Source organism: Camellia sinensis, chromosome 4 (assembly GCF_055761805.1).
Source record: "Camellia sinensis isolate YWXY chromosome 4, ASM5576180v1, whole genome shotgun sequence".
NCBI classification, from domain to species: Eukaryota; Viridiplantae; Streptophyta; class Magnoliopsida; order Ericales; family Theaceae; genus Camellia; species Camellia sinensis.
Genome location: NC_138964.1, coordinates 18,259,535 through 18,282,951, shown reverse-complemented (window position 1 = coordinate 18,282,951; position 23,417 = coordinate 18,259,535). Strand labels below are relative to the sequence as shown.

Genomic DNA, 23,417 nt, shown 5'->3' with positions numbered 1-23,417 from the left:
CTGGTGGTGTGTCGCTCAGTAATTGAAGCAAGGGGTTCTGCTTCCACCAATTTGGTGAAGTTGTCAATGGCAACCACAGCAAACTTGGTTTGGCCCCTACCAGTGGGTAAAGGACAAACTAAATCGATGCCCCACTTAGCGAATGGGTAGGGACTGCTGAGTGTAACCAGTTTTGTTGGTGGGGCATGGAGGATGTTAGCAAAGCGCTGACATTTATCACACTTAAGTACAAATTCGCTGGCATCTTGATTGAGCATGGGCCAGAAGTAGCCGATGCAGAGGATTTTATGGGCCAGAGATCTTCTGCCTGAATGATTACCACAAATGCCCTCATGTACTTCTCTCATCACATAGGTCGCTTGAGCAGAACTGAGACACCTGAGGTATGAGCGTGAGAATCCCCGTTTGTATAGTAGACCGCTGATAATGATATAATTAGACGACCGGGCTCTAACTTTAGTGGCCTATTATTTATCATCTGGTAACTCCCCTCGTGTCAGAAACAGAATAATGTTCTGAGCCCATGGAATAAGTTCGTTTTGGAGGAAGTGGATCTCTCGTGGGTTTCGCGAAGTTGCCGGATAGGTCAAGTATTCAATGCGGATGCCATAACTGAAGTCTAACTGGTCGGCCGAGGGTAATTGAGCCATTTCGTCTGCCTTGGAGTTTTCTGACCTAGGGATGTGTCTGATCTGGAAAGTGTTGAAGAGGCGGACAAGAGGAAAGACGATGTCCCTGTATACTCGCATCGTCTCCTCCTTTACGTCGAACTCCCTAGTAATCTGTCTGACAATCAATTGGGAATCACTAAACACTTGGATATGGTTTACGCCAATGTCTCTGGCCAGTCGAAGACCCACTATTAAGGCCTCATACTCGGCTTCATTATTGCTTGCGTCAAACAGGAAACGGAGGGCACACTTGAAGTACTCATCCTCTGGGGTGGTGAATATTAGACCAGCTCCACTACCCTCTTTGCGGGATGAACCATCAACACTAAAAGTCTAGGAGTGGGAGTCTTCTGCATCAGTGGTGAAGTGTGCTAGTGGAGGAGGTACGTTCGGAGTGAGATTGGTGAACTCCAAGATAAAATCGGTGACAACTTGGCCTTTGATCGCTGTTCGGGGTTGGTAAGAGATTTCAAATTGACTTAGCTCAACGGACCATTGCATAAGTCTTCCTGACGATTCTGGTTGTTGCATGACCTTTTTTAGAGGCTGGTCAGTGAGAACCACTATGGAGTGAGCCTGGAAATAAGGTCGGAGGCGTCTGGAGGCTATGACTAAGGCGAGGGCCATTTTTTCTAACAAAGGGTAGTTCTGTTTTACCCCTCTGAGAGCGCAGCTAATGTAGTAGACTAGACGTTGTACTGAGCCATCTTCCCTGATGAGGGCAACACTGATCGCAGTGTTTGACACGGTTAAGTAGAGGAAGAGGGTTTCGCTTGGCAGTGCTTGAGAGAGGAGGGGAGGGTTAGCCATGCACTACTTCAGTTGTTGGAAGGCCTCCTCGGATTCGGTGTTCCATTCGAATGCCTGTCGGAGGACTTTGAAGAATGGAAGACACTTGTCGGTTGTTCGGGAAATAAAGCGGTTGAGGGTGGCAACTCTACCTGTGAGCCGTTGAACCTCCTTGACCGTTCTGGGAGATCGCATTTCTATTAGGGCCTTGATCTTTTCGAAGTTAGCCTCAATGCCTCGTTGGCTAACCATGAAGCCCAAGAACTTTCCAAATCCCACGCCGAAGGCGCACTTTTCTGGATTCAGTTTCATTTGATATTTGCGTAAGGTTTGGAAGGTCTCTCGCAGGTCTGCCAAGTGATCGGAGGAGAGTTTACTCTTGACTAGCACGTCATCCACGTAGACTTCCATGTTCCGCTCTATCTAGTGTTGGAAAACGGTATTAACCAGGCGTTGGTAAGTTGCTCTGGTATTCTTCAAGCCAAATGGCATAACACGATAGTATAAGTCCCTCTGTCGGTGATGAAGGAGGTGTGCTCCTGGTCAGCCGGGTGCATCAGGATTTGATTGTAACCGGAGAAGGCATTTATGAAGCTAAGCATCTGATGTCCTACACTTGCATCGACTAACAAATTTATTCGAGAAATGAGATAGCTATCTTTGGGGCAAGCCCGATTGTGATCGGAATAGTCGACGCAAAGTTGTCATTTGCCATTATTTTTGTAGACCAAGACCACGTTGGACAGCTACCTAGGGTAGTCTACGTTTTTGATGAACTGTGCCTTTAGTAGTTTGTCTACCTCAGTGGCGATAAGGAAATTGCGTTCTGGGTGAAAAATACACTGTGTCTGGCAGAAAGGTCGGAAGTGGGGCTCAATACTGAGACGATGAGTAATAAAAGAGGGATCGATACCTGGCATGTCTGAATGGGTCCAAGCGAAGACATCATGGTGCTTGGCTAAGAGAGCTGTGAGATCAACCTTGGCCTGAGAAGACAGTTGACTACCAATCTTGGCTGTTTTGGCTAAATCGGTAGGATCAATAGGTACTTTGACATGTTCCTCCACTGGTTCCCCTCTGACTAACTCGTCCTTGTTTTTGACGTCGAAACCCTCGATGATCATAGCCTCCTTCATTTTGACCTCCTTTAGCAAAGTGACGTAGCACTCTCTGGCCATTGTCTGCTCGCCCCTCACTGAACCAACCCCGAGCTTGGTCGGGAATTTCATGGCTAGATGGTATGTAGAGGTGACAACTTGGAAGGCGTTAAGAGCCGTGCTTCCGAGAATGATGTTATAAGTAAAAAAATAGTTGACGACGAAGAAAGTGAGTAGTTTAGTGGTCTGTCGTGGATATTCTCCGATGGTAATGGGAAGATCGATGGAGCCTATAGAGGTCACCCGATCCTCGGTGAAGCCAACTAGCGGGGTTTGGAGAAGGGACAACTTTTCTTTGCTTACCTTGAGTTGGCGATAGGTGCTCAGGAAGATGATGTCTGAAGAGCTGCTGTTGTCGGCAAGGACCAGTTTGACTTTGTAGTTAGATAGGAAAGCAGAGATGGCGGGGGGGTCATCGTAGGGATAACGGATGCCTATGCAGTCGGGCTCTGTAAAGGTGATGGGCTCAGATCATTGCTTGGGATGTTTGAAGGGGCAATCTAATGTCGTTACTTCCTTATCGAAGCATTGTTTGATTTTTCTAAGTTTGGCTCACTGTGCCGATCGAGATGGCCCTTCGTATGTGAGCCCGCCAGCGATGACTCTGATCTCACCGACTGTGGGGGGGGATTGCCTTGTGCCTGAGGTTGTGACGGGAGTCGATCATTGTCTCGCTTAGGTTGTGCAGGTTATCGGGGAGGTATGTTGACGACGGTCCCTCGGTGGGTCGGTCCTCAGCTGTTGCTGGGGATGGGCTACCGTGAACCAACTGAGGCACCCATAGCATATCAAATCCTCTACCTAATCTTTAAGGTTAACACATTTCTCAGTGTTATGGTCGTTGTCTTGATAGAAACGACAGTACTTGGATTGATCTCAGCGGTTAGAGGGAGATCGTGATAGTTGAGACCATTTCAGGTTGTAGTCTCATTGAATTTGGTTCAAGACTTGTTCCATGAGGAAATTGAGAGGGGTGTATCATTCGAACTGACCGGGTGGTCGGGTAAGTGCCGGTCGGTCGGCTCAAGCAAGTCGGTCAATATATTGATAGGGTTGATATGTATATTGGAAGGATCTGGGTTCGGGTTCTTTTCTTTTGTCCTTAGGGGGTGGATTTTTAGGTATGGAATCTTGGCGGGCTGCCAAAGAGTATTCAACATTCATATATTTTTGGGCTTTGGAAAGGAGGGTAGCCATGGCGGTCGGGGGGTTTTTAGAAAATGAGAAAAGGAAATCGGATGGTCGTAAACCGGCCATGAAGGCTGTGAGGATGACATTGTCATCGTTTTCCGCCACCTATAGGGCCTCGGTGTTGAAACGGGTGACAAAGCTGCGTAGTGACTCCCCTCTCGTCTGCTGGATATTAAGCAGTTGAGTTGCTGAGCACCAATGAAATGGCTTAGGAATAAATCACTTAGATGTTGGAAAGTAGAGACAGAGTCCGGCGGTAGCTGACTAAACCATAGTCGAGCCGACCCCTTAAGCATCATGGGGAAAGCCAGTTACATGATTTCGTCAGGGAAAGCAGCGGAGGATCATGAGGGTCCTGTAGGTCTCCAAATGGTCGACCGGGTCGGTTGTGCCGTCGAAGGTGTCGATCGAGGGCATTTTGAACTTGGGGGGTAAGGGTTTGTCCCTGATAGAGGCGATAAATGAGAAGTTGGCTGTTGTGAAGGATTTATTCTGTATGTTCTACATGACTCCCTGAAGCTGGAGTTTCATAACTCAGAGTTTCACATCCCAAATAGGAACATTGTCCCCTCCAAAGTGCAGTAGGGGCTGAACACTACTAGTTTCTTCTTCAGGGACAAGTGCTTGAATTAATGGATGTAAGCCCCAGGTGGTGGGTTCATGTCTTGAGGTGGGCCCTGTAGACCCTTTAGGTTGGAAAAGTGGATTTGTTGGAAAGGATGGCTCAGGGTCTGTTCTCGATTGGAAGGGATATCTTGTGGTGGTGGAAGAGATATATGGAGATTTCGCTCGAGTAAAACGTTGATCAAGGCCTGGTTTTGTTCGGCTAAGCGGTTGTTGCTGTTGGTGAGCTCTATGAATTACTAAGGTGGGTTGTTTGGGTTTGGAGGTCAACAAAATTGTTTTGAGAAGCCATGGATCTCGTTGTAACCATCCACCTCGATGAAAGGTAAGGAGAAATTATAAGGAACGGGTCTCCGGCAACAATGAGCACAACTGTTAACCGAAGTGGCGTTTCCCACAGATAGCGCCAACTGATGATGTTGTTGATCCAAGGGAGGACGAGTGGAGCAGACCCACGCTTTCAACACCTTTTACCGGTCTCAGAGCTCGATGGTGGTGCCTGCAAAAAGGTCCGACAGGGAAGGGGAGTCCCCCAGCGAAACCTCCGATGATCAAATTAGAACAGAGGAGATTGACTATGTAAAAAGAGAGAGAGAGAGAGAGAGGAAGAATGATCAACTTAACCTTTGATGTGTCTTGGAAACTTCCTTATAGCCTTTGTCCATTATTTTCTTGTCCGCCATTTCCTTGTCCACCTCGACTTGTCGTGTTGGCCGAAAGTCTATACTCTAGCTTGCATTGTTCACGGTGAGGCTGCCTGTTCCGACGTGAAGGGGTTGTCGCATTTAATACTGTGGGAGCCTCATTAATGGCTGATATGTGGTGCAATAACTCTGCAGGATCTTTGTTTGCTTACGTGGTTGGTCATCTTACTTAACAAGTGTTTAGATGCCATTGGTCCCTGGTTCAACATTGACTTCTCAATGGTGCTAGGCTTTAGTACTTAAACTGTGAATTGAGCTCTAAGTCGTGGGCCAAAACCTTTTGTGGGCCCACCGAGGTCAAATAGCAAATAGAATTGCAAACTTAAATCATTCATTTTATAAAATAAAATGTAATTTGTTTATATGTTTATAGTTATCAATAAATTTAAATTTTTGTATGCATAACCTTTACTATGAAATCTGTGAAGTAAACGGTTTAAATTATCAAAGTAAATTTGAATCAAGGTCCACAAGAGGGGCATGAATAAATATAAAGAGATAAAATATGCAAATAAACTTATCTCCTTGTTATATATACATAATATACACAACATGTAAAGCTTTTAAGATTATATCCAATATCTAAGTGAAAATTCAAAGTTTAAATCGAAGAAATTAAAATTCTAGGGTTTAATTTGTTGCTAGAGTTAAATTTTGATTTTTTTATTTTATTTTATAATTTACTTTAAAATATTTTATTATATATAATTCATATATCTGATACAAATTCATATCCTAATATAATAATATATATTTTTTTATGTTACGTGCAAATTAACGTGATATTTTTTATTTAATATTATCTAATTTAGTTGGCTCTAAAATAAAGAATCACAGTGAAAAAAAAATAAATTTGAAGAATCAATGGCATGTTTTGAGAAGTGATTTTTTTTACTGAAAAATATGCAAAAAATAAATTTCAAAAAGAGGCCAAAGTAAAAAAATATCAAACATAAAGGGGCAGAGTGTAATTTACTCTATTCGCTATCTCACCCTGACCTGTGCGCTTCGCCTCCGCTTGTAGTCCCCCTCGTCTCTCTCTCTCTCTCTCTTTCTCTCTCTCTACGCCTCGCTGTGTGTGTAAGACGGTTCGCCTGAAACCTCGCCGGGGTTCGCCGGCGATCGTCGTCTTCTGTAAGAACTCTCTCTCTCTAGAAATGTATTATGTTTCTCTCTCTACCTCTGTAATGTATGGTATTATTGTAATTGTGACTCTATTTGACAGGTTGTGATAGCATAGATTTCCATTTTTGATTTTTGGATTAGATATGGGGAACGGTCCGGCTCCATTTTCAGATATTGGCAAACGAGCAAAAGGTATTACTTTTGTTTTTGTTTTTGTTTTGGCCTAGATGCATTTGTAGAGTAGTCTAACTAACAAAAACTATTGGGTTGATTTGGTTTTCTGGATTTGGTAGCCAAAGGCCTTTTCAGCTGAGAAATTTGAGTTGGGTTTTAGGTCTTAGCTTAGAAATTTCAGTGTTGGAAACCCCCACTCTCTTTAAAAATAGCAAACAAATAAAGGGTTAATTATACTAAGACCGCCTCAATTATTAGCAAAAAGGCATCACTTTTCACACCCTTCGAAAGGGTATTTATAGGGTTTTTATAGTTGAGGGGTTGAAATGTACAGGTTCATACATTATGGAGACATATTTATATTTGCTAATAGTTTAGGGGTCTTTGATATAATTAACCTTAAAAAAAAGAAACTTACCACCACATATACAAACTGAAAACAGGTCATCTTGCCCCGTAAGCATATTTGCACCTTCTACTTTTTTTATTTTTTTATTTTTTACTTAATATGAAGCAATCTTGTCCAGAGTTGTCAAATATGATCCAATAAAATGTTGGATTCTGAAGTGTGAATTGTGGGATTTTTATAGTGTGCTTCATATTTTAATTTTGTAGTTAAAGGTAGTGTTTCTGCAGGAATTAGTTTTTAATATGCATAATGCCTACTTTGTCATAGACCAGTACATGATGATGTAATTTGCTTAGTTATATTTGCTGCATATTAGAAATCTTTTTTTTGTGTAGAAGTGCAATTTTTCTCTTTTTTAAGGTTATAAATTATTATAAGACCAGCTTTATGCTAACACATTAGGAAGGAAAATACAGTATGAAGGAGACAAGATACAGAAACATGACGACATTGCGATATGGCAATCTTTTAAGACAAGATACGGAAACTGCAAAGGATACGATAGTAAACTATATTGGAGTGAAATTTTTTGATAAATATCTTTAAGAAATTTTGCTTAAAATAACTAGTCTTAGAGATTTTATTTATATGGAAACATATAAGGTAAGATATAATTGGCGTCACAAGGATCAATTAGTATCAAGAGGAGTCTAATTTGATTGTTTCATTGACCAAATTTAGTGTTCTATCGATGGTTGAGCTTGAGGCTTAATTAAGTTATCTTTTGAGAGTTTGATTGGAATAAATTAAGAGTAGCCAATCAATTAGTCTTGAGTGAGTAGTACAACCTGGTTTTGCGTAGGACTTAGTTGAACTAGGGTTGAGGCTCAGTCAAGCTTGAGGTTGAGTTCAATAGGGCTTCACTTGGAGATTAGCCATTTAAATGTTTACAATTATTTTCTTATTACAAAATAACCCCATTATTTTATGTTCTATAACCTCTGTTATCAGAATCTTATGATTCGCGATTCGATTCACGATTTGATTGGTAATTTTTGCAAAATCAATTCGAATCTGTGTGAATCTATTTTGGAAGTGAATCTCTAGTGAATCGCAAGATTTACAATCGATTCATCATTCGATTCACTTTTTACGATTCATGCAATTTTTGAAATAATTATGTCCGACATAATTTCGACTATTTTTTTTTCTCCATCTTTTTAGTGAAAATGACATAATACAACTTCTAAATTTTTTTGATAAATAACGTTTAATACCAAAAATAACCGACACATATCCATGCTTTATTGTTATTTTAATGATCATGAAGTTTTTAATAGAATCCAATTCAGTTAGACCCAACATATTTTTGAACTCTCTTCTCATTTTTTTCCTTAAAAAATCACAATATATAGTTAGAAGATGTTTAAGATTAAAGTTATACTATGAATTATTTATTGTTATTTTATTAAACTGAATATAATTGAATATTACATGTATGAAGTCAGTTATACTTTTTAAAATATTTTAGGCTTTAAAATAAAAGATTCTAAATAATTCATTCTTATTACTTGCTCACTGTTACTTAGAAAAGTATGTATGCTTATTGTCCAAATATCAATATCGTTGTTAATTGTTGTTACTTTAGAAATTGATAATTTGTCTACTTAGTTATTATCTTTATTAAGAATGGTTGATAAGAAATATTTAGAAAAGAAAAAAAGATAAGATGGTGATCTTACATAGGAATCTTTGTTAATTTCTTGCCTATTACGTGATTATCATTCAAAATAACATTTTCATCGATTTAAGTCTAAATATTTCATATTCATAAGATATATTTAACATTTAAATGTGTAGATGTATGTTGTTAAGTAATTTAGAAAAAGTGACCGAATCTTTACAATTCACGATTCTATTCGATTCGCGATTTGGTACGAGGTCATTTTGATTCATGATACGAATCCCGATTTGGCAACTATGTCTATAACAAATATTCATTTTAATTTTGTTATTGCCCTTGTCTTAAGAACATAAAATTATATATTTTGGTTGGCCATACAACAAACATATTCCAAGCGTATAACTCACCAATCCAGGTATATGCTACTGTAACTAGCATTTAAATGTGTATTTAGTATTTTTTTTGGATACATATAACATGTATTGATACGTATTGTGAATTGTAGTGGGTTGTATGTGGTTTGCTTTCCCTTGAAAGGAGTTTGGTGCTCTAAGGGTCCTCCTAAGGTCGCCTCTTTTGCGTGGACGACAACATATGTTAGGATTCGTATTATTGATATTGTCATAAAGGAGGAGATAGGTTCATGCTAATTGATATTACATGTGAAAAGATCTGTGGTCCTTAATTCTTGGCATTTGGTATATTTTGGTATTTCCTAGAAATATGGAATATTCCAATTTTTGGAGAGAGGCTAGAGTGGGGAAGGGGGAAAAAGAAAAAAAAAAAAAACTTGATGTGGTTGTGGATAGAGTGCATCCGGAGGATTTCTTAGGATATGTCTTTTGTGTAGTTGGTTTTTGGGTGGAGTTGAACTAGCCCTGAACCAACTCTTGGACTTTGTGGAGTCTTTTGAGTGAGTGTATGACTGGATTCTAGATATTTTTGCTCTCTCTTTTGAGTGAGTGGATGACTGCATGTATAGTTGACATGTGTTTTTGCTCTATTTATTTGTGTACGCAGGGGTACCCCTTGGTGATTTTTTGCATATTGGTAGCACCCTCTTGAGGATTGGTGCTAAGTTTCATATTGTCTTTACTTGAAGAAAACAATGATTTTATTTGATACATTACAATCCCTATACAGAATTGTTTCTTTTATTTTTATTTTTTAATCATTAACAAGAAAAAGATTTTAGAACAAAGAAAATATGAGAAAGTAGAATTGAGAAATGGAGAGAGAAAGAGACATGATTGAGTCATTTATGGATAAAAATTTATGAGTAATGCTATCTAAATATTATTAATGCTTGTTTAGAAGAACCTTATGTTCATATCATCTAATCCGGAGAACTCCTTTGTGGAGTTTACTTCAAGATTCGAAGCTTAACTCATTTTCCTAAGCAGACTCTCTTTGTTGTTAAGTTTCTGAAAACTCAAACTCTGCATTAATGAAGGATTCCATGGGCTCTTAGACTATAGAAATCAAGTTTTATGTTTGAAATGTCTTTATGTCTTGAGGAAATTGCTAATAAATTGTCATTCGGTGGTTAAAATGGTGAGCCTTTGTTTTGACATTGTGTTGCTGAACTTCTGTCTAATGCCACAATAGGACCACATTATAATGCAAAATTTATAGTCAGCATTAGCTTCCCTAATGTTTCATGTATTGCTTTATTTGGAAAGATTTTTTTTTTTATTTTTTTTTATTTTAAATTTTTGATATGTTATTGAGAATTAAGATTTCTTGATAAAAAATTTGTGTGTTCATATGATGAGTAGATTTTGCAGTTCCTGTATGTAAACTTTATTTTATGTTCTTTTGCTTGATGCATTAATGGGAGTGCCTATTTCAACTGAATGGAGAAAAACACTATTACCTAGTTCTAATTTACTTGTGGGTTTCTGTGGATTGAATGCAGAATATATATTTTTCTTCCCAAAATATAAAGAAAGATGAAGGAAACATGCTTTTCCTATTGGTGTGCAGCCATTAATTTTCATTGAGTTTTCAATTGCACTTTTTATTGGCTACCAGATATCATTGTTTCATTTCCTTTCTTTTTTCTTTTTCTTTTTTCTTTTTTCTTAATAGATATATTAGTTACTTTTCTTTCTTTGTTTCCCTTTCCTTTTTTCATTTTTTTCGCATTCTGAAAATAAAAGTTTGTTGCTTTGATGATTTTATGCGTCACATCACTTTGTTGTAACTACCAATTCAAACTTATATGAAATTTCATTGCTTTGACAGATCTGTTGACCAAAGATTACACTTATGATCACAAGTTTACCTTTTCCGTTCCGAGCTCTACTGGGATGGTATAATCTGATCTCACTTCTTGTTGCATATATTTCATGTGATACTAATAACTAACTTCCATTGTTTTAAAACTTGCATCTTGTCAATCCACTTTATTGGTTTCTTTAAAATGCAATTTTGCTGCGTTAATTCGCTGTTATGTCCAACTATGTTATGGCACCAACCCTACCACATGTAAAGTTAGAGATATGCTATTGTAGTCTATAGTCAATCATTGAAATGTATGGTTAATTTGTCCTATTGATCGACTGCATTATCCCGTCAGCTAAACTCTTCTTGTTACCTTTGGATTAGTTGGCATGATTAGAATCCTAAATTTTTTGTTCAGTGTGATACAATTGCAAATGGAAATACATATTGTAAATCAACTCCTCACTCACCTACACACCAACCTAGAAACAAAAAAATAAAGAAAAAGGGAAAGTAAAACACACCAGCGAGAGAGAGAAGATATAAAAATTTCATGCACAGGTCGTGTGAATTTTTTTTTGGCAATTGTAGATCTTTCACTTGAAAGAGCAGATGTTTGAAGTTCAATGCAATGACAAAAGTTGGTTGCTTATTATAATTTGTTTTCTTTCTTCTATTGATAGCAATTTGGTCAGTATAGATTATTTGATCGGGTTTCGACCTTCACCCTATAGTTAACAAAGCGATATTACGGAAGTTCATAGTTAACAATTCGATATTACGAAAGTTCATATACCTTGTATTCATACTCAATGTTTCATATATGATAATTGGGATCCGTCAAGACAACTTTGCTTTCTTTGTATGGCAAGGTCAATTGTAGTAAGGTTTGACATTACAATTTACCAGGAGAGGAATGCAAATGAAGCGAGATACTTATCCACAACACAATCATAAAAGGATGAAAATATGAAGTGAAGCATAATCGGGATGTCTCTTCACATCAATTCATATGCAGTCATCTTGACATTTGGTGGGAGAAGTTTTATCTTAGGGAAATTTTTCTCTACCTTCTCCTACACTTCCTCTATATCTCTTTGACTTGCATGTGTACACGCAAGCAAATGCATCTTGTCAGCATTTTTCCATGTTCTTTTTTCAAATGACAAAATGAATCTTGTTTCACCATGCTTCAAGTGGTCAAACTTTATTGATTTGTTTATGATAACAATATGTAATATCTAAGATATGCAGCCTGGTCCCTACTTGGAAGTATTGGCCTCTATGAGTCGGCCAAACAGTCGGCCTCACTAGTTTTTTCCTATAGAAGTGTCCTACGTTATCTTATAAGTTCAATCTGGACGTCGTCCACATTTGATTTGGGATACCAACATCTCTACCTAAGCATGGGCACAACATTGGCTCTAATAATACCATATAAGATGCGCGGTCCGACCCCTACCTAGAAGTATTGTTTGCTATGGCACCTCTCAAATAGAAGTGTCTTGTGCTGTCTTATAAGTCAATTGGCATTGTTGTCAAATTGTGAATTGAATCATGAATCGTTTTGCTAAAATAGTGAATCATATCGAATTGTGAATCCTAAGATTCATTTTATTTAATATAATATATAATTCTATATATTTATACACTTAGAAAATACATACAATGTGTGAAATAAAGTAAATTATCAATATGACTAAATTATATATATGTATATACATATAAAATCATATATATCAATATGACTAATTAATCTCTTTCATATATCTTCATGGTTTGGCGAAAATGATATTGTTTCATGCATTATGTAAACAACAATAGAAATAGAACTGAATTGCAGTGAATCGTACGATTCACTCAATTTCTGATTCAACAAAATGATTTGAATTGTTTTTGTTAAACTTGTATCGAATTGTATGAATTGAATTGTGAATTGTATAATTCTAACAACCATGCGAGATATTTGTCTTGTATTTTTGTTAAGTTAAGATATTTGGTCAGATTTGAGAAAGAGGAATAACAATGTCATCCTAACACATGTGGGTGGAAGTGCTAGACATGGGTCAGATTTCAAAATCAAATATCGGTACTCAAGGTAGCATGACCGGGTTACCCAATGAAAGAGGTCATATGGTTTTAAATGGCAGTGCCACCTTCTCTTGGAGATAAAGGTGGGAGGCTATATACTGTGTTGTATTTAGTCCTCTCTCTCTATAGGTTTATTTATTTTTATCCCTATTGTCTCTATCTATTGAATGCACATAACCTTTTCACAGTGAAATTGTGGGTAACACTCACCTTGTGGTGTTACTCCATCACTAGTGAGATTTTTGTTCGTGATTGATTGAGTATTTGGAGCGCGTAATTCACTTTAGATTTATTGGATTTGGTTTACCACTAGAGTAAGCTCAAATCTGCTTTGCTTCTGCTTGCATACTTGTCCTACATAGTATGTTGGCATCCCATATAGGATGCAGACAATGTTTAGTATGGACTTATAAGATGGTGCATGACACTTCTATTTTGGAGATGCTTTTTGGGCTTGGAGCCCAAAGGAAACCCATGAGGTCAACTACTGGCTGGGTCATTGTGAACAATACTTCTAATTGGGGGTTAGTTCACATGTCTTGTAAGTTGTATGGTATCAAAACCAAGGATGTGATTGAATACAAATGATGTCCAGAATGGACTTATAAGACGGCGTAAGACACTTCTATCTTAGAGGCACCTTTGGGCTTGGAGTTTATAGGGACAAATCTGCGAGGCTGGTTGTTAGTCTAGGCCATAGTGAAAAATACTTCCAGGTGGGCTTAAAATTAAAGATTTTATAAATCTGTGTGAAAATGTACTATATTCTGCCTTAATTTACTTTGGCTGTTGCATAGTTTTCTTTTCAATCATTTAGTGATGGGGTTTTTTGGAAGCTGTTGCATTGGAAGTTGTAGGTTACTCATGTCACTTGGCTGTATAAAAGAATTGACTTCTACTTAACTAGCCTGTATAAAAAATTGGACTTCCTACATATGTTTTGTTAAAATTCACCTACTCTCCCCCTACTTCACCCACTTAAACCTACTCCACTAAACCTAACCCACTACACCACTACCACCTCACCTACTCCACTAAACCTAACCCACTACACCACTACCACCTCCACTTCACCTACTCCTTACCTATTACACACTCGCCCTCTTCTATATATAGGAATCATGAATCATTGTAATAGATATCAATATATATCAATTAATAATACAATCATTTCTCTTTATACATTAAATTTCTACATGGTATCAGAGCAAGGTTAACAACCTAGTCATTCTGCTTCACCGGCGGGCGGCAGTCTCGCCTTGGCCGCCCGCCGGACCTCAACACATACCTCCTCTCCTTTCACCTTGGTCTCACCTTTCCGATGCTCTAGTCTATACCATTGAGGTGCCAAAGGGCTATCTGGTGGAACCCTTGTAGGCACTTCATTCATGTCGAGAGTCACTTTCGCTATAATATCATCACCACCTTCATCGGCGTCATCCAAGTCGGCAACGGCAGCTTCGAAAGCTTCCTCTTCACAATCATCCCTCTCTACTACCCTTTACTGGGTACACTCTGGGCACAGTACCATGCCTGACCGGTTCAGGCCCTTGACCAAGGAAGCCCCAAGCCCACTTGTTAGGTGGCCTTGGTTCATAGCTCTCGCTTTCCTTTTGTATGCCTGGAGAACAGTCTTGTGGGAGTTGTCCAATTGAAAAAAGGTTTTATCAAGTATTACCCAGTTCGTGGGATACCTCTTAAAACTTGCACTGGCCCTTATTTTCCATTTCATTGGTGATCCAGTAACTTCTCTGATCAGAGGAATAGAAACTACACTTTACACCATTCGAGCTTTCTACTCAGCAGTGATAGCATATACTCCTGTTCCCCACTCAACTTTCTTTTTCTTTTTTTTATTTTATTATTTTACTCCATCTTTTGAAAAGAAAACGAAACACAAATTGATTCTTTTTCTTATATATATATATATATATTTCTTTTTCTTCTTTCCACCGCCCAACTTTTCCTTGAACCTCAACTTTTTATCTTTTCTTTTAAAAAAAAAATATATATATATATATATATATTCATTCCCTCTCATTTTTTCTGCTGAGTATTGTAGCTTCCAGCCATTCGGATTTGCACAATACACCCATATTTTATTCATCTCAGGGATCAACCCCGATCACAATTTTACACACACACACACCAAAAAAAAAAAAAAAACAAAAAAAACAAACAAACAAACAAACACCCACCCACAGTGGGATTTTTCTTCTCTACTCTGCCGCCGGTCTTTTCTTCTTGCCTCCGTCCTGGGCGGCCCTTGCCGGTGTTGCCTCCGTATTTCCCACTCCACTGGGCATGATCAATACTCCCTGCTCCTCCACTGCAGCATATGGCGGACCTCCAAAACGGAACATCACGGTGGCCTTCCGCTTCAGCTCCTTATTTTCCGCCTTTAGCACACTTATCTCTGCTCGCGCATCCTTATACATGCGTTGGAGCAGAGCCAGCTGGGAGTTTAACTGCTGCACCTCATTTGCCCTACTCTGCAGCCGGTTCGACAAGTTTGTAACCGCAGTCATGGTTTCCACACATGACTTCAATGTATACTGATTAGCTTCAATATCCGTTTGCACTGCCATTTTTTGCTCCACCGACCGCATCGGAAAGTTCAACGGAGCAAAATCAGAGGTGTTTGGTTGAGGTTCACAGGCCACCGCACCAGTTATCTCTCTTGTTGACTCGTTGAGGTCGGGAAAGAGAGTGAGCAGACCACGGGAAGAAGAGGCTATGTTCTGGGTAGCTGAACGGGAAGAAGAAGCCATGTTTTTGGGTTGCTGAGTGTTTCAGAGAAGGGTTGGTTACAGAATGTTACAGAGAACGAAGAGGTTTCAACTGGTTTGTTATGCTTCCAAGCCTCAGACTTCGCTTTGGTTTATAAAGACAGAGACGACGAGGCCGACACGCGCTCTGTCAATCACGTGCATCGCCGCGTGTCAGGCGCCCCTTTTGATGGCTCGACGCTTTCTGTCGGGCACGTCTTTTGATGAAGTGGGCGCGCCTTTTGATGGCACGCCTTTTTATGGATTGGGCACGCTTTTTGATGGCACGCCTTTTTGAAAGATTGGGCACACTTTTTGAGGGTGCGACTTTTTAAGGGTCCGACAAGACTCAGTAAACTGTCCCGACATTGATTCCGGTTAGCTCCTTCATGGGTCCGACAAGACTCTGTAAACTGTCCCGACATTGATTCCGGTTAGCTCCTTTATGGGTCCGACAAGACTCTGTAAACTGTCCCGACATTAATTCTGGTTAGCTCCTTTATGGGTCCGACAAGACTCTGTAAACTGTCCCGACATTGATTCCGGTTCGCTCCTTCAAAGGGTCCGACAAGACTCTGTAAACTGTCCCGACATTGATTCCGGTTAGTTTCTACATCGGTCCGACATGACCCCATAAACTGTCTTCTACATCGGTCTGACACGACCACACAGTGTCTGCTACAACGGTCCGACATGACCCCATAAACTGTCTTCTACATCGGTCTGACACCGCCATCCAGTGTCCTCTACACCGTTAAGACACCACCATCCAGTGTCCTCACCAATGGTCTGACACGACCATACAGTGTCTCTTATCCTCTTTTATTTTTATGTATTTTCTTGTTTTGTTACTCTCTCCAAACTCAAGTTGGTTAGTTCCTATCCCCCTTGAGTTTGCGGGGGGCTGTTAAAATTCACCTACTCTCCCCCTACTTCACCCATTTAAACCTACTCCACTAAACCTAACCCACTACACCACTACCACCTCACCTACTCCACTAAACCTAACCCACTACACCACTACCACCTCCACTTCACCTACTCCTTACCTACTACACACTCACCCTCTTCTATATATAGGAATCATGAATCATTGTAATAGATATCAATATATATCAATTAATAATACAATCATTTCTCTTTATACATTAAATTTCTACATGTTTTTTGTTGTGTTTTTCATTTACAATTATGAAAATATTTGCATTGTAAATATGATGCAATTTTGTTAGCTTTAGCTTTAGATTACTGATGTGTCTACTCCTGATTTTATTTTCATTTGAAGTTATCCAATAAAGCGAAATGGGATGAAAATGTAAGAACGACTTAGGTTCCACATATAAATGCATTTGCATTGTGTTAACTTCCTTTGAGACTTCTTATTTCATAAAGAAAGCATGAATTATGAATTTCGAAAGCCCTACATTATTGAAAACAAAAATGCAGATTTATATCTACAGGGAAACTTGTCTTCAGCTAATCATATTTACTGGCCAAAAGTTTTGGCGCTCTACTTGTTTACATTCAAGGCCCTTCCAATAATATGACGTTATATTTGTTTTGAGACAGCTCCAATGGCAACGATGATGATCATATCAAATATTAATAACAGCAGTAACCATAACAATAGCAATGACCACTTAATCTGTAAAAGTGTTCGTGTTTTTATTAGCTTTTGCGAGGTAGGTCATGATATGGTCTAACTTTCTATTTGCGAACTTCAATTTTGTATGGCAGGGACTTACTGCTACTGGTGTGAAGAGGGATCAAATATTTGTTGGTGACATAAGTACCCTGTACAAGAGTGGAAATACCACAGTGGATGTGAAAGTTGATACCTATTCTAATGTAAGAAGGAGATTTTTTTGCTATTTGAACAAATCCTTTCCATTTATTTTCTGTGTATTTGCCTTTTGTGCTATACAAAATCAACTGCATCAGTACATTCTAAGTTTCTATCTGCAGGTATGTACAAAAGTGACTCTGAATGACATATTACCCTCCACCAAAGCAGCATTTAGCTTCGACATACCTGATCACAAGTCTGGAAAGGTTAGTTCTTTACCTTTTAAAAATTGGTTTTGTCATGCTGCATATGAACTTCATGAACGTGAGTATGTTCCTTCCATTTTTTTTTTCATGAAAAAATATCGGCAATGAGATATCTCCATTGATGTATTCCAACAGCCAAAATTTCTACGGAGACCAAGGTTCTTACCTTGGCAAAGCCCATTAGGTTGGATTTAATTAGAGTTGGTCTAATACCAAGTTTGTGTGTTAGGTGCATGTGCTTCTAGCCTATTGTGCAGCATTTAAATAATCTAAAATTATGTTCATATTTACAAAGATAAAAATTGGCAGTGTACCTTGCAGAATCCATGCACAAAGTTGAGGTTTGGCAATTTATTTGTCTGATTAATTTGCTTGGTTTGTGCAATCCGTAAAGGGTTTTGGACAGCATACTATCTTTTATCTGAGGTCAAACTTTTCCAGACATTGATTCTCAATGTTATAGACTGCAAATTTTCTGGCCCAGTCTGATTGTGTGGGGTTCACTGTTATAGAATTTGGTTGCCTCAGCTGGCTGACCTTGTAGAGTCAAGTTTGGTTTAATTTGTAGGAGCCTGACAAGGAAGATATGAGTTGTTTTTATCAATTTTCTGAGTTGGATTTAGTTATGCCCAAATAAAACATTTGTTGAAGTGATTAGTTGAACTTTTTCATTGATCAACTAATGTGTTGTTGCTCTTAAAAGCCATGTTGTTCTAGATCAAATAACTGTCTCTTGAATAAAGGATTTGAGTTTCAAGGTTGGGTAGCAGTACCTTGAGAAAATTAAAAGCAATGAGTAGTTTCAAAAATTTCCTAGGTATTTATTTCATTATGGCAATTCTAGATGTGTTGTAAGCTAGGGATACTTTGGTTTTGGTAGTGATTTTAATGCATGCTAAATCAAAATTTGTGTATCCTACAGCTGGATGTGCAGTACCTTCATAATCATGCAGCCATCAACTCCAGTATTGGCTTGAACCCTGCCCCTCTTTTGGAGGTTGCTGCTGCACTTGGCAACAAAGATCTATTTGTTGGTGGGGAAATTGGATTTGATACTGCTTCCGCATCATTCACCAAGCACAATGGTGGGATTGGCTTTAACAGGACAGATTTCTCTGTGGCACTTATACTGTATGTTTTCCAAAATTAATTAATAATATCTTATCCTTTTGCTTAGTCCAGAATCTACATGTCTGTATATATGCTAATATGGTGTGGGAGCCTTTTTTTTTTGAAAAAAAAATTTAATTTTTTTATTTATTTATGACACTTGTGGAGTGGTCTGTCACAAATTATTACTTGAAATGAAGGAACTGTGACTTGTGTCAATGATTGAAGAGTGTCAAATATGCATGTGTCTTGGTGTGTGCAATATTGGAAAAGTGCCAAAACAACATTCTTGCATTTAAGTTTTAAAATTACTTGTAGTGGGTATGCTAGCTCCCTTCACCAGCAATTATTACAGTTTATATATGTTTTAGATAGTTAAACTGGGAGCCATTGTTTTAGCGGTTAAAAACTCGGTCCCTCAACTGTGATATTGTGGGTTCGAATAACGTCAAAGATTAGGTTTGTATCCAATCTACCACTCCGACCTCCATCCAATGGGGGGACTAAACTGGGGTAATCTTTTTTTTTATTATATGTTTTCTCTGTCCTAACTAATTTGACCAGACCTTCAGGTCTTCAAAACTTAATCCGACTCTTCTTGGTCCGTTTCCTTTTTTAAGTACAATGATGGATTTACCCTCAACATCATACCAAATCTATATTCATCCTTTTTGCTTTCTTCACTTAATCAAGATTCACCTTTTTCTGCCTTACAGGCTCTTTCATCCTCTTCCCTGCTCTTCCTCTGTCTCTCTTCTTGCGTAGACTGGCTTCCTCCATTCTTGGGCCTTAATCCTATCATTGCCTTCGACTCCATTATGTTACGATTTATGGTTTTCACAGCCCACTCCTCATATAGAATATGGCTGTGTTTCCAAGTTACCCTAGCCAAACTTACCTTTAGGCCTTTACTCTGCCCTAAGCCCATCCCATCATTCGAGCCCAAACTTCTTTTTGCCTACTTCTCTTTAATAGTTTCACAAGCCTCCTTCAACTTTTGTTGGCTTCTATTACCGGGGGCCCCTTTCCCTTCACAGCACAAGGTCCTCTTATGAGACCCAACCCGTCTGTCCCTCCTCTCTCAAACCCTCAGACTCCCCATCTTTCCTACCACATGCCTGTGGAGAGTTTTGCCCTTGGACCACCTCTTTCTCTGCTTTCATTATCACCTCCTTCATTATTTCTAGATCTTTTTTCTATAAAAATGGTGACCTTTCTTCTTCATTAAGTACTGGGTTGTGCCTTGTGATCATCAGTTTCCTGTCTGCATCTAACAAACTCCTTTACCCACAGCTGAAAGACGCCCATTTTGGTTCACTGTTGGTCGATAAACTGATCGATGAACTTCATCGCTATGACCACCTTTCCTTTCTAGATTCAAGACGGCTTCTCTTTTGCTACCTCTAACTTCCCAGGTCTCCAGTATGAGTTTTGCTGATCCATCACATAGCCCTCTGCAACGTGCTTCCTCTGTTTTGTGATGTGACAGATTTCTCTCCTCTGTTCACGAGCTGCTGAAACCAGCCCCTTGCTGCTGTTGTAGGTCATCTGGGAAGAAGGTGTAGGTGGGAATCCACCTGAAATAAGGCTCACTCAGTCACTCCACCTTTATCTGGTATGGGTCCTACTTCAATCTATAAACCCTACCATGCTGCCTTGTTTTTACAATACCTGGACTGGGCACTTTGCCAACAACATAGAAACCCACCATTCTGTTCCTCCTCAGTTAAGATACTCTCAGTTGAGGTGAAATTCCAGAATTAGGATACAACCTATAAAGCATGGATACGATACGGATACGGCAACACGACAAAATCTAAAATTTTTGGATATGGGTATGATCAGGATACATTGCAATTAGATATTAGTTGTAAGAGCCCATAGTCAATGTACTTTTTTTTTTCCTTCTCTTTTAGTGGATACGTTAAGTCGATAAAATCTGAAAAAGTAGTGTACTATTTCAATCACACTATATTCTTCTTCAATAATAAATAAGAAACTATTAAAAACTATAATTGTCTTTATTTTATCAATTATACTCTAGTACTATGCAAAACTTTTTACAATCTCAATTTCATAATAGTTTATGCATAACCTAGAGTGTCCGAAAAGTATTCGATGCTTTTCAAAATTAACATCAAGCATTGGATAAATTTGTGAAGTATCAAATACATATTTATGAGTATTTGAGTAGTATCGATATCCGATATGGGTATGATATGAATATGACTCCCTTTTAGAAGTATCCGTGCTTCATATGATTCAATTCAACCTGTGCACTTGATGGCAAGGTGGTCTGCTAAGAACAAACATTGTTATATGTATAGCATATGTTGGCAGATTCTCTCTACTCCTAGTGATTACGAGGGTACCCAACACCACTATATAGGAGGACTTTGTGTATATTAGAAGGAATATTGTAGCCAAGAAACAGAGTACCACTATTATGATGCAGCATGGGAACAGCCATTGAAGGTCTGTTAAAGGCGTGGTTAGGATGCTTCTAATGCTCAAATTTTGTTAGGCATGTGGTTGATGATCTAAGGCCCATTTGAGATCTTGTAAAGTTGTAAGAAAAATTACATTTTTGGTTATGATCAAGTCATATGCAATTTTTATTTATTGTGATTTTGAGTTGGTTTAGTTTTATATCTTAGTCATTTTTTAGAGGTAAAGTGTTATTTTTGTAATTTTACAATTTTTTTTGGACCTGGGCTCTAGGGGACCCGGGAGCTTCTATTTGCACACACTCAATCCACTCTGTGCACACACTTAATGATAATTATTTTTATTACAATTTTATTCCTAAGTGAAATTACTATTATGGACATCACACACAACTCAAATAAACACATTCGGAAGTTGAATGTCGAAAAAATAAAAAAAAATTCGAAATTCTACTGTCGAAAGAAATGAAAATTTTCGAAATTCTACTTCCGAACAAGTTTATTTTCATAAAGCTAATTCCGAACAAGTTATTTATTGAGAAAGATGTGTATAGAGTGTAATGGGCGTGTGCAAATAGAATCTCCCAAGGGACCCCATAGGTCATGCTATGGGTTAGGTTATTAATGTGGCTTTATGTTATGGGTCATTTTTGGTTTTGGATGAGTTTTAGTAGCTTGTTGGTGTTGGGTCATATTCGATTTTGGGTCGTGGAAGATTCAAAAAATTATAGTCCAAGTCCTTATTGGAGTTAGGAGAACTCTAAAGCACATTTGATGACGATTACGGATAGAAGAAAAATGGTAAATTTGGAATTTTACAAGTAGCATATCTAGGGTTTGTATAATTATGTTTAAGGTTAATTGAATATTATTTACTATGTACTAGGATGTTGCTTGAAAGATTTAGTGGTTTTTTTATCAGTTTTAGTTGTCCACGGTATATCAATAATTTTGTAATTTACTGGACAAGGTTTCCGTGGGTGACCTAATCATCTTTTAGGTCTACCATTATTGGCGCCGATCAAAAAAAAAAAGTCTTAACATTATTGGCTCATTATATGTAGTTATATCTTGATCGAAAGTAGCCTAATAGTCAAACAGGCGAAATGTTCCTAAACTTTTAGTCTAGTCATAGAATGATTAGGTTAACTCAATAACTTCTAAATATTTATGTAAGAGTGTTGCTAAATGCAACCACACTTTTTCTTCGGATCCCTCATTTCTTTGAACCCCCACACACTAAAATTGCTCCCTTCTTTTTCTTTAAGCGCCCAACGTGATGGTCTCATGCCAGTTTTTGCTGAAACTGGAAAGGTTTGGTTTTATGACTTAAACAAAACAAAATTTAGTTCTTTGTTGCTGTCTGATTCTATGTTGACCAAGAATTAGAGCCTTTAACAACATTGTGCCTAGGCGCGCCTTTCACAACAGAGTGTATGTATTTATGGATGCAACATTTTATGTTTTTTTTACTTAACACGAGGTTTGTTTGGCCTTTTTAATTTATTTATTTTTTTTTATTGGGGCTTCTTTTGCTGTTCCAATGCATCTTCTAAACCTTTTTGACCCTTCCATGCAGAATGGACAAAGGACAGACACTGAAGGCATCTTACATTCACACTGTGAATCCCTTGAATGGAACCGAGGTTGCTGCAGAAATGACTCATAGATTTTCCAACTATGAAAACAGTTTTACCATTGGAAGCTCTCATACAGTTGATCCTTGTACCACAATAAAGACGAGGTTCTCTGACAATGGAAAGGTTGCAATGCTATGCCAGCGGGAATGGAGGCCCAAGTCGCTGATTACAGTTTCAGCAGAATACGACTCAAAGGCCGTCAACGCAGCCCCCAAGTTGGGGCTTGCCCTTGCTCTCAAGCCCTGAAATGCCCAGATACGCCTTTCTCTGCTTTTAATATTTACACATTTGATGGTTTCATCACATTGCAATTTTTTAAACCCCACGGTGGGGTTATTACCCAAATCATTTTGGAAAACTGAGATAGCAGGTGTATTGATGAATTCATTTTGAAGAACTGGTGGGAAAATTGAACCCAGTTTTGAAAATATTCATATATGATAATGGATCAACATTGTCATCAATTTTAAATTTTGGAAGACTTGTATGCAATTCATATCTTGATACACTGTTCAGTGACAATACAATTGATAAGTTGTCTCTGAAATCCTCAGCTTCTTGGTGTTGGGGTTCTGAAGCTTAATAATCTATTTTTTTTAATCGGGATTTATCTAA

General features: G+C 38.4%; 2 protein-coding genes across 3 annotated transcripts; one reads left to right on the top strand and one right to left on the bottom strand.

The window, feature by feature from the left end:
* Positions 1-467: 467 nt before the first annotated feature.
* LOC145823611 (uncharacterized) lies at positions 468-1,481 on the bottom strand. The gene is made up of 2 exons (XM_082923100.1): positions 1,059-1,481; positions 468-971 (listed from the first exon to the last, which is right to left on the bottom strand). Exons 1-2 carry the CDS (start codon positions 1,479-1,481, stop codon positions 468-470), a joined length of 927 nt encoding a protein of 308 aa, XP_082779226.1.
* Positions 1,482-5,976: 4,495 nt separating this feature from the next.
* VDAC4 (voltage dependent anion channel 4) lies at positions 5,977-23,417 on the top strand. 2 transcript variants are annotated; one of them, XM_028257566.2, is made up of 7 exons: positions 5,977-6,270; positions 6,362-6,453; positions 10,716-10,783; positions 17,291-17,401; positions 17,519-17,605; positions 18,528-18,736; positions 22,742-23,417. In XM_028257566.2, exons 2-7 carry the CDS (start codon positions 6,405-6,407, stop codon positions 23,046-23,048), a joined length of 831 nt encoding a protein of 276 aa, XP_028113367.2. In that variant the 5' UTR covers positions 5,977-6,270; positions 6,362-6,404; the 3' UTR covers positions 23,049-23,417. The 2 variants fall into 2 exon arrangements, with proteins under 2 accessions (XP_028113367.2, XP_028113368.2); XM_028257567.2 differs by having other exon boundaries at positions 6,123-6,270; positions 6,403-6,453.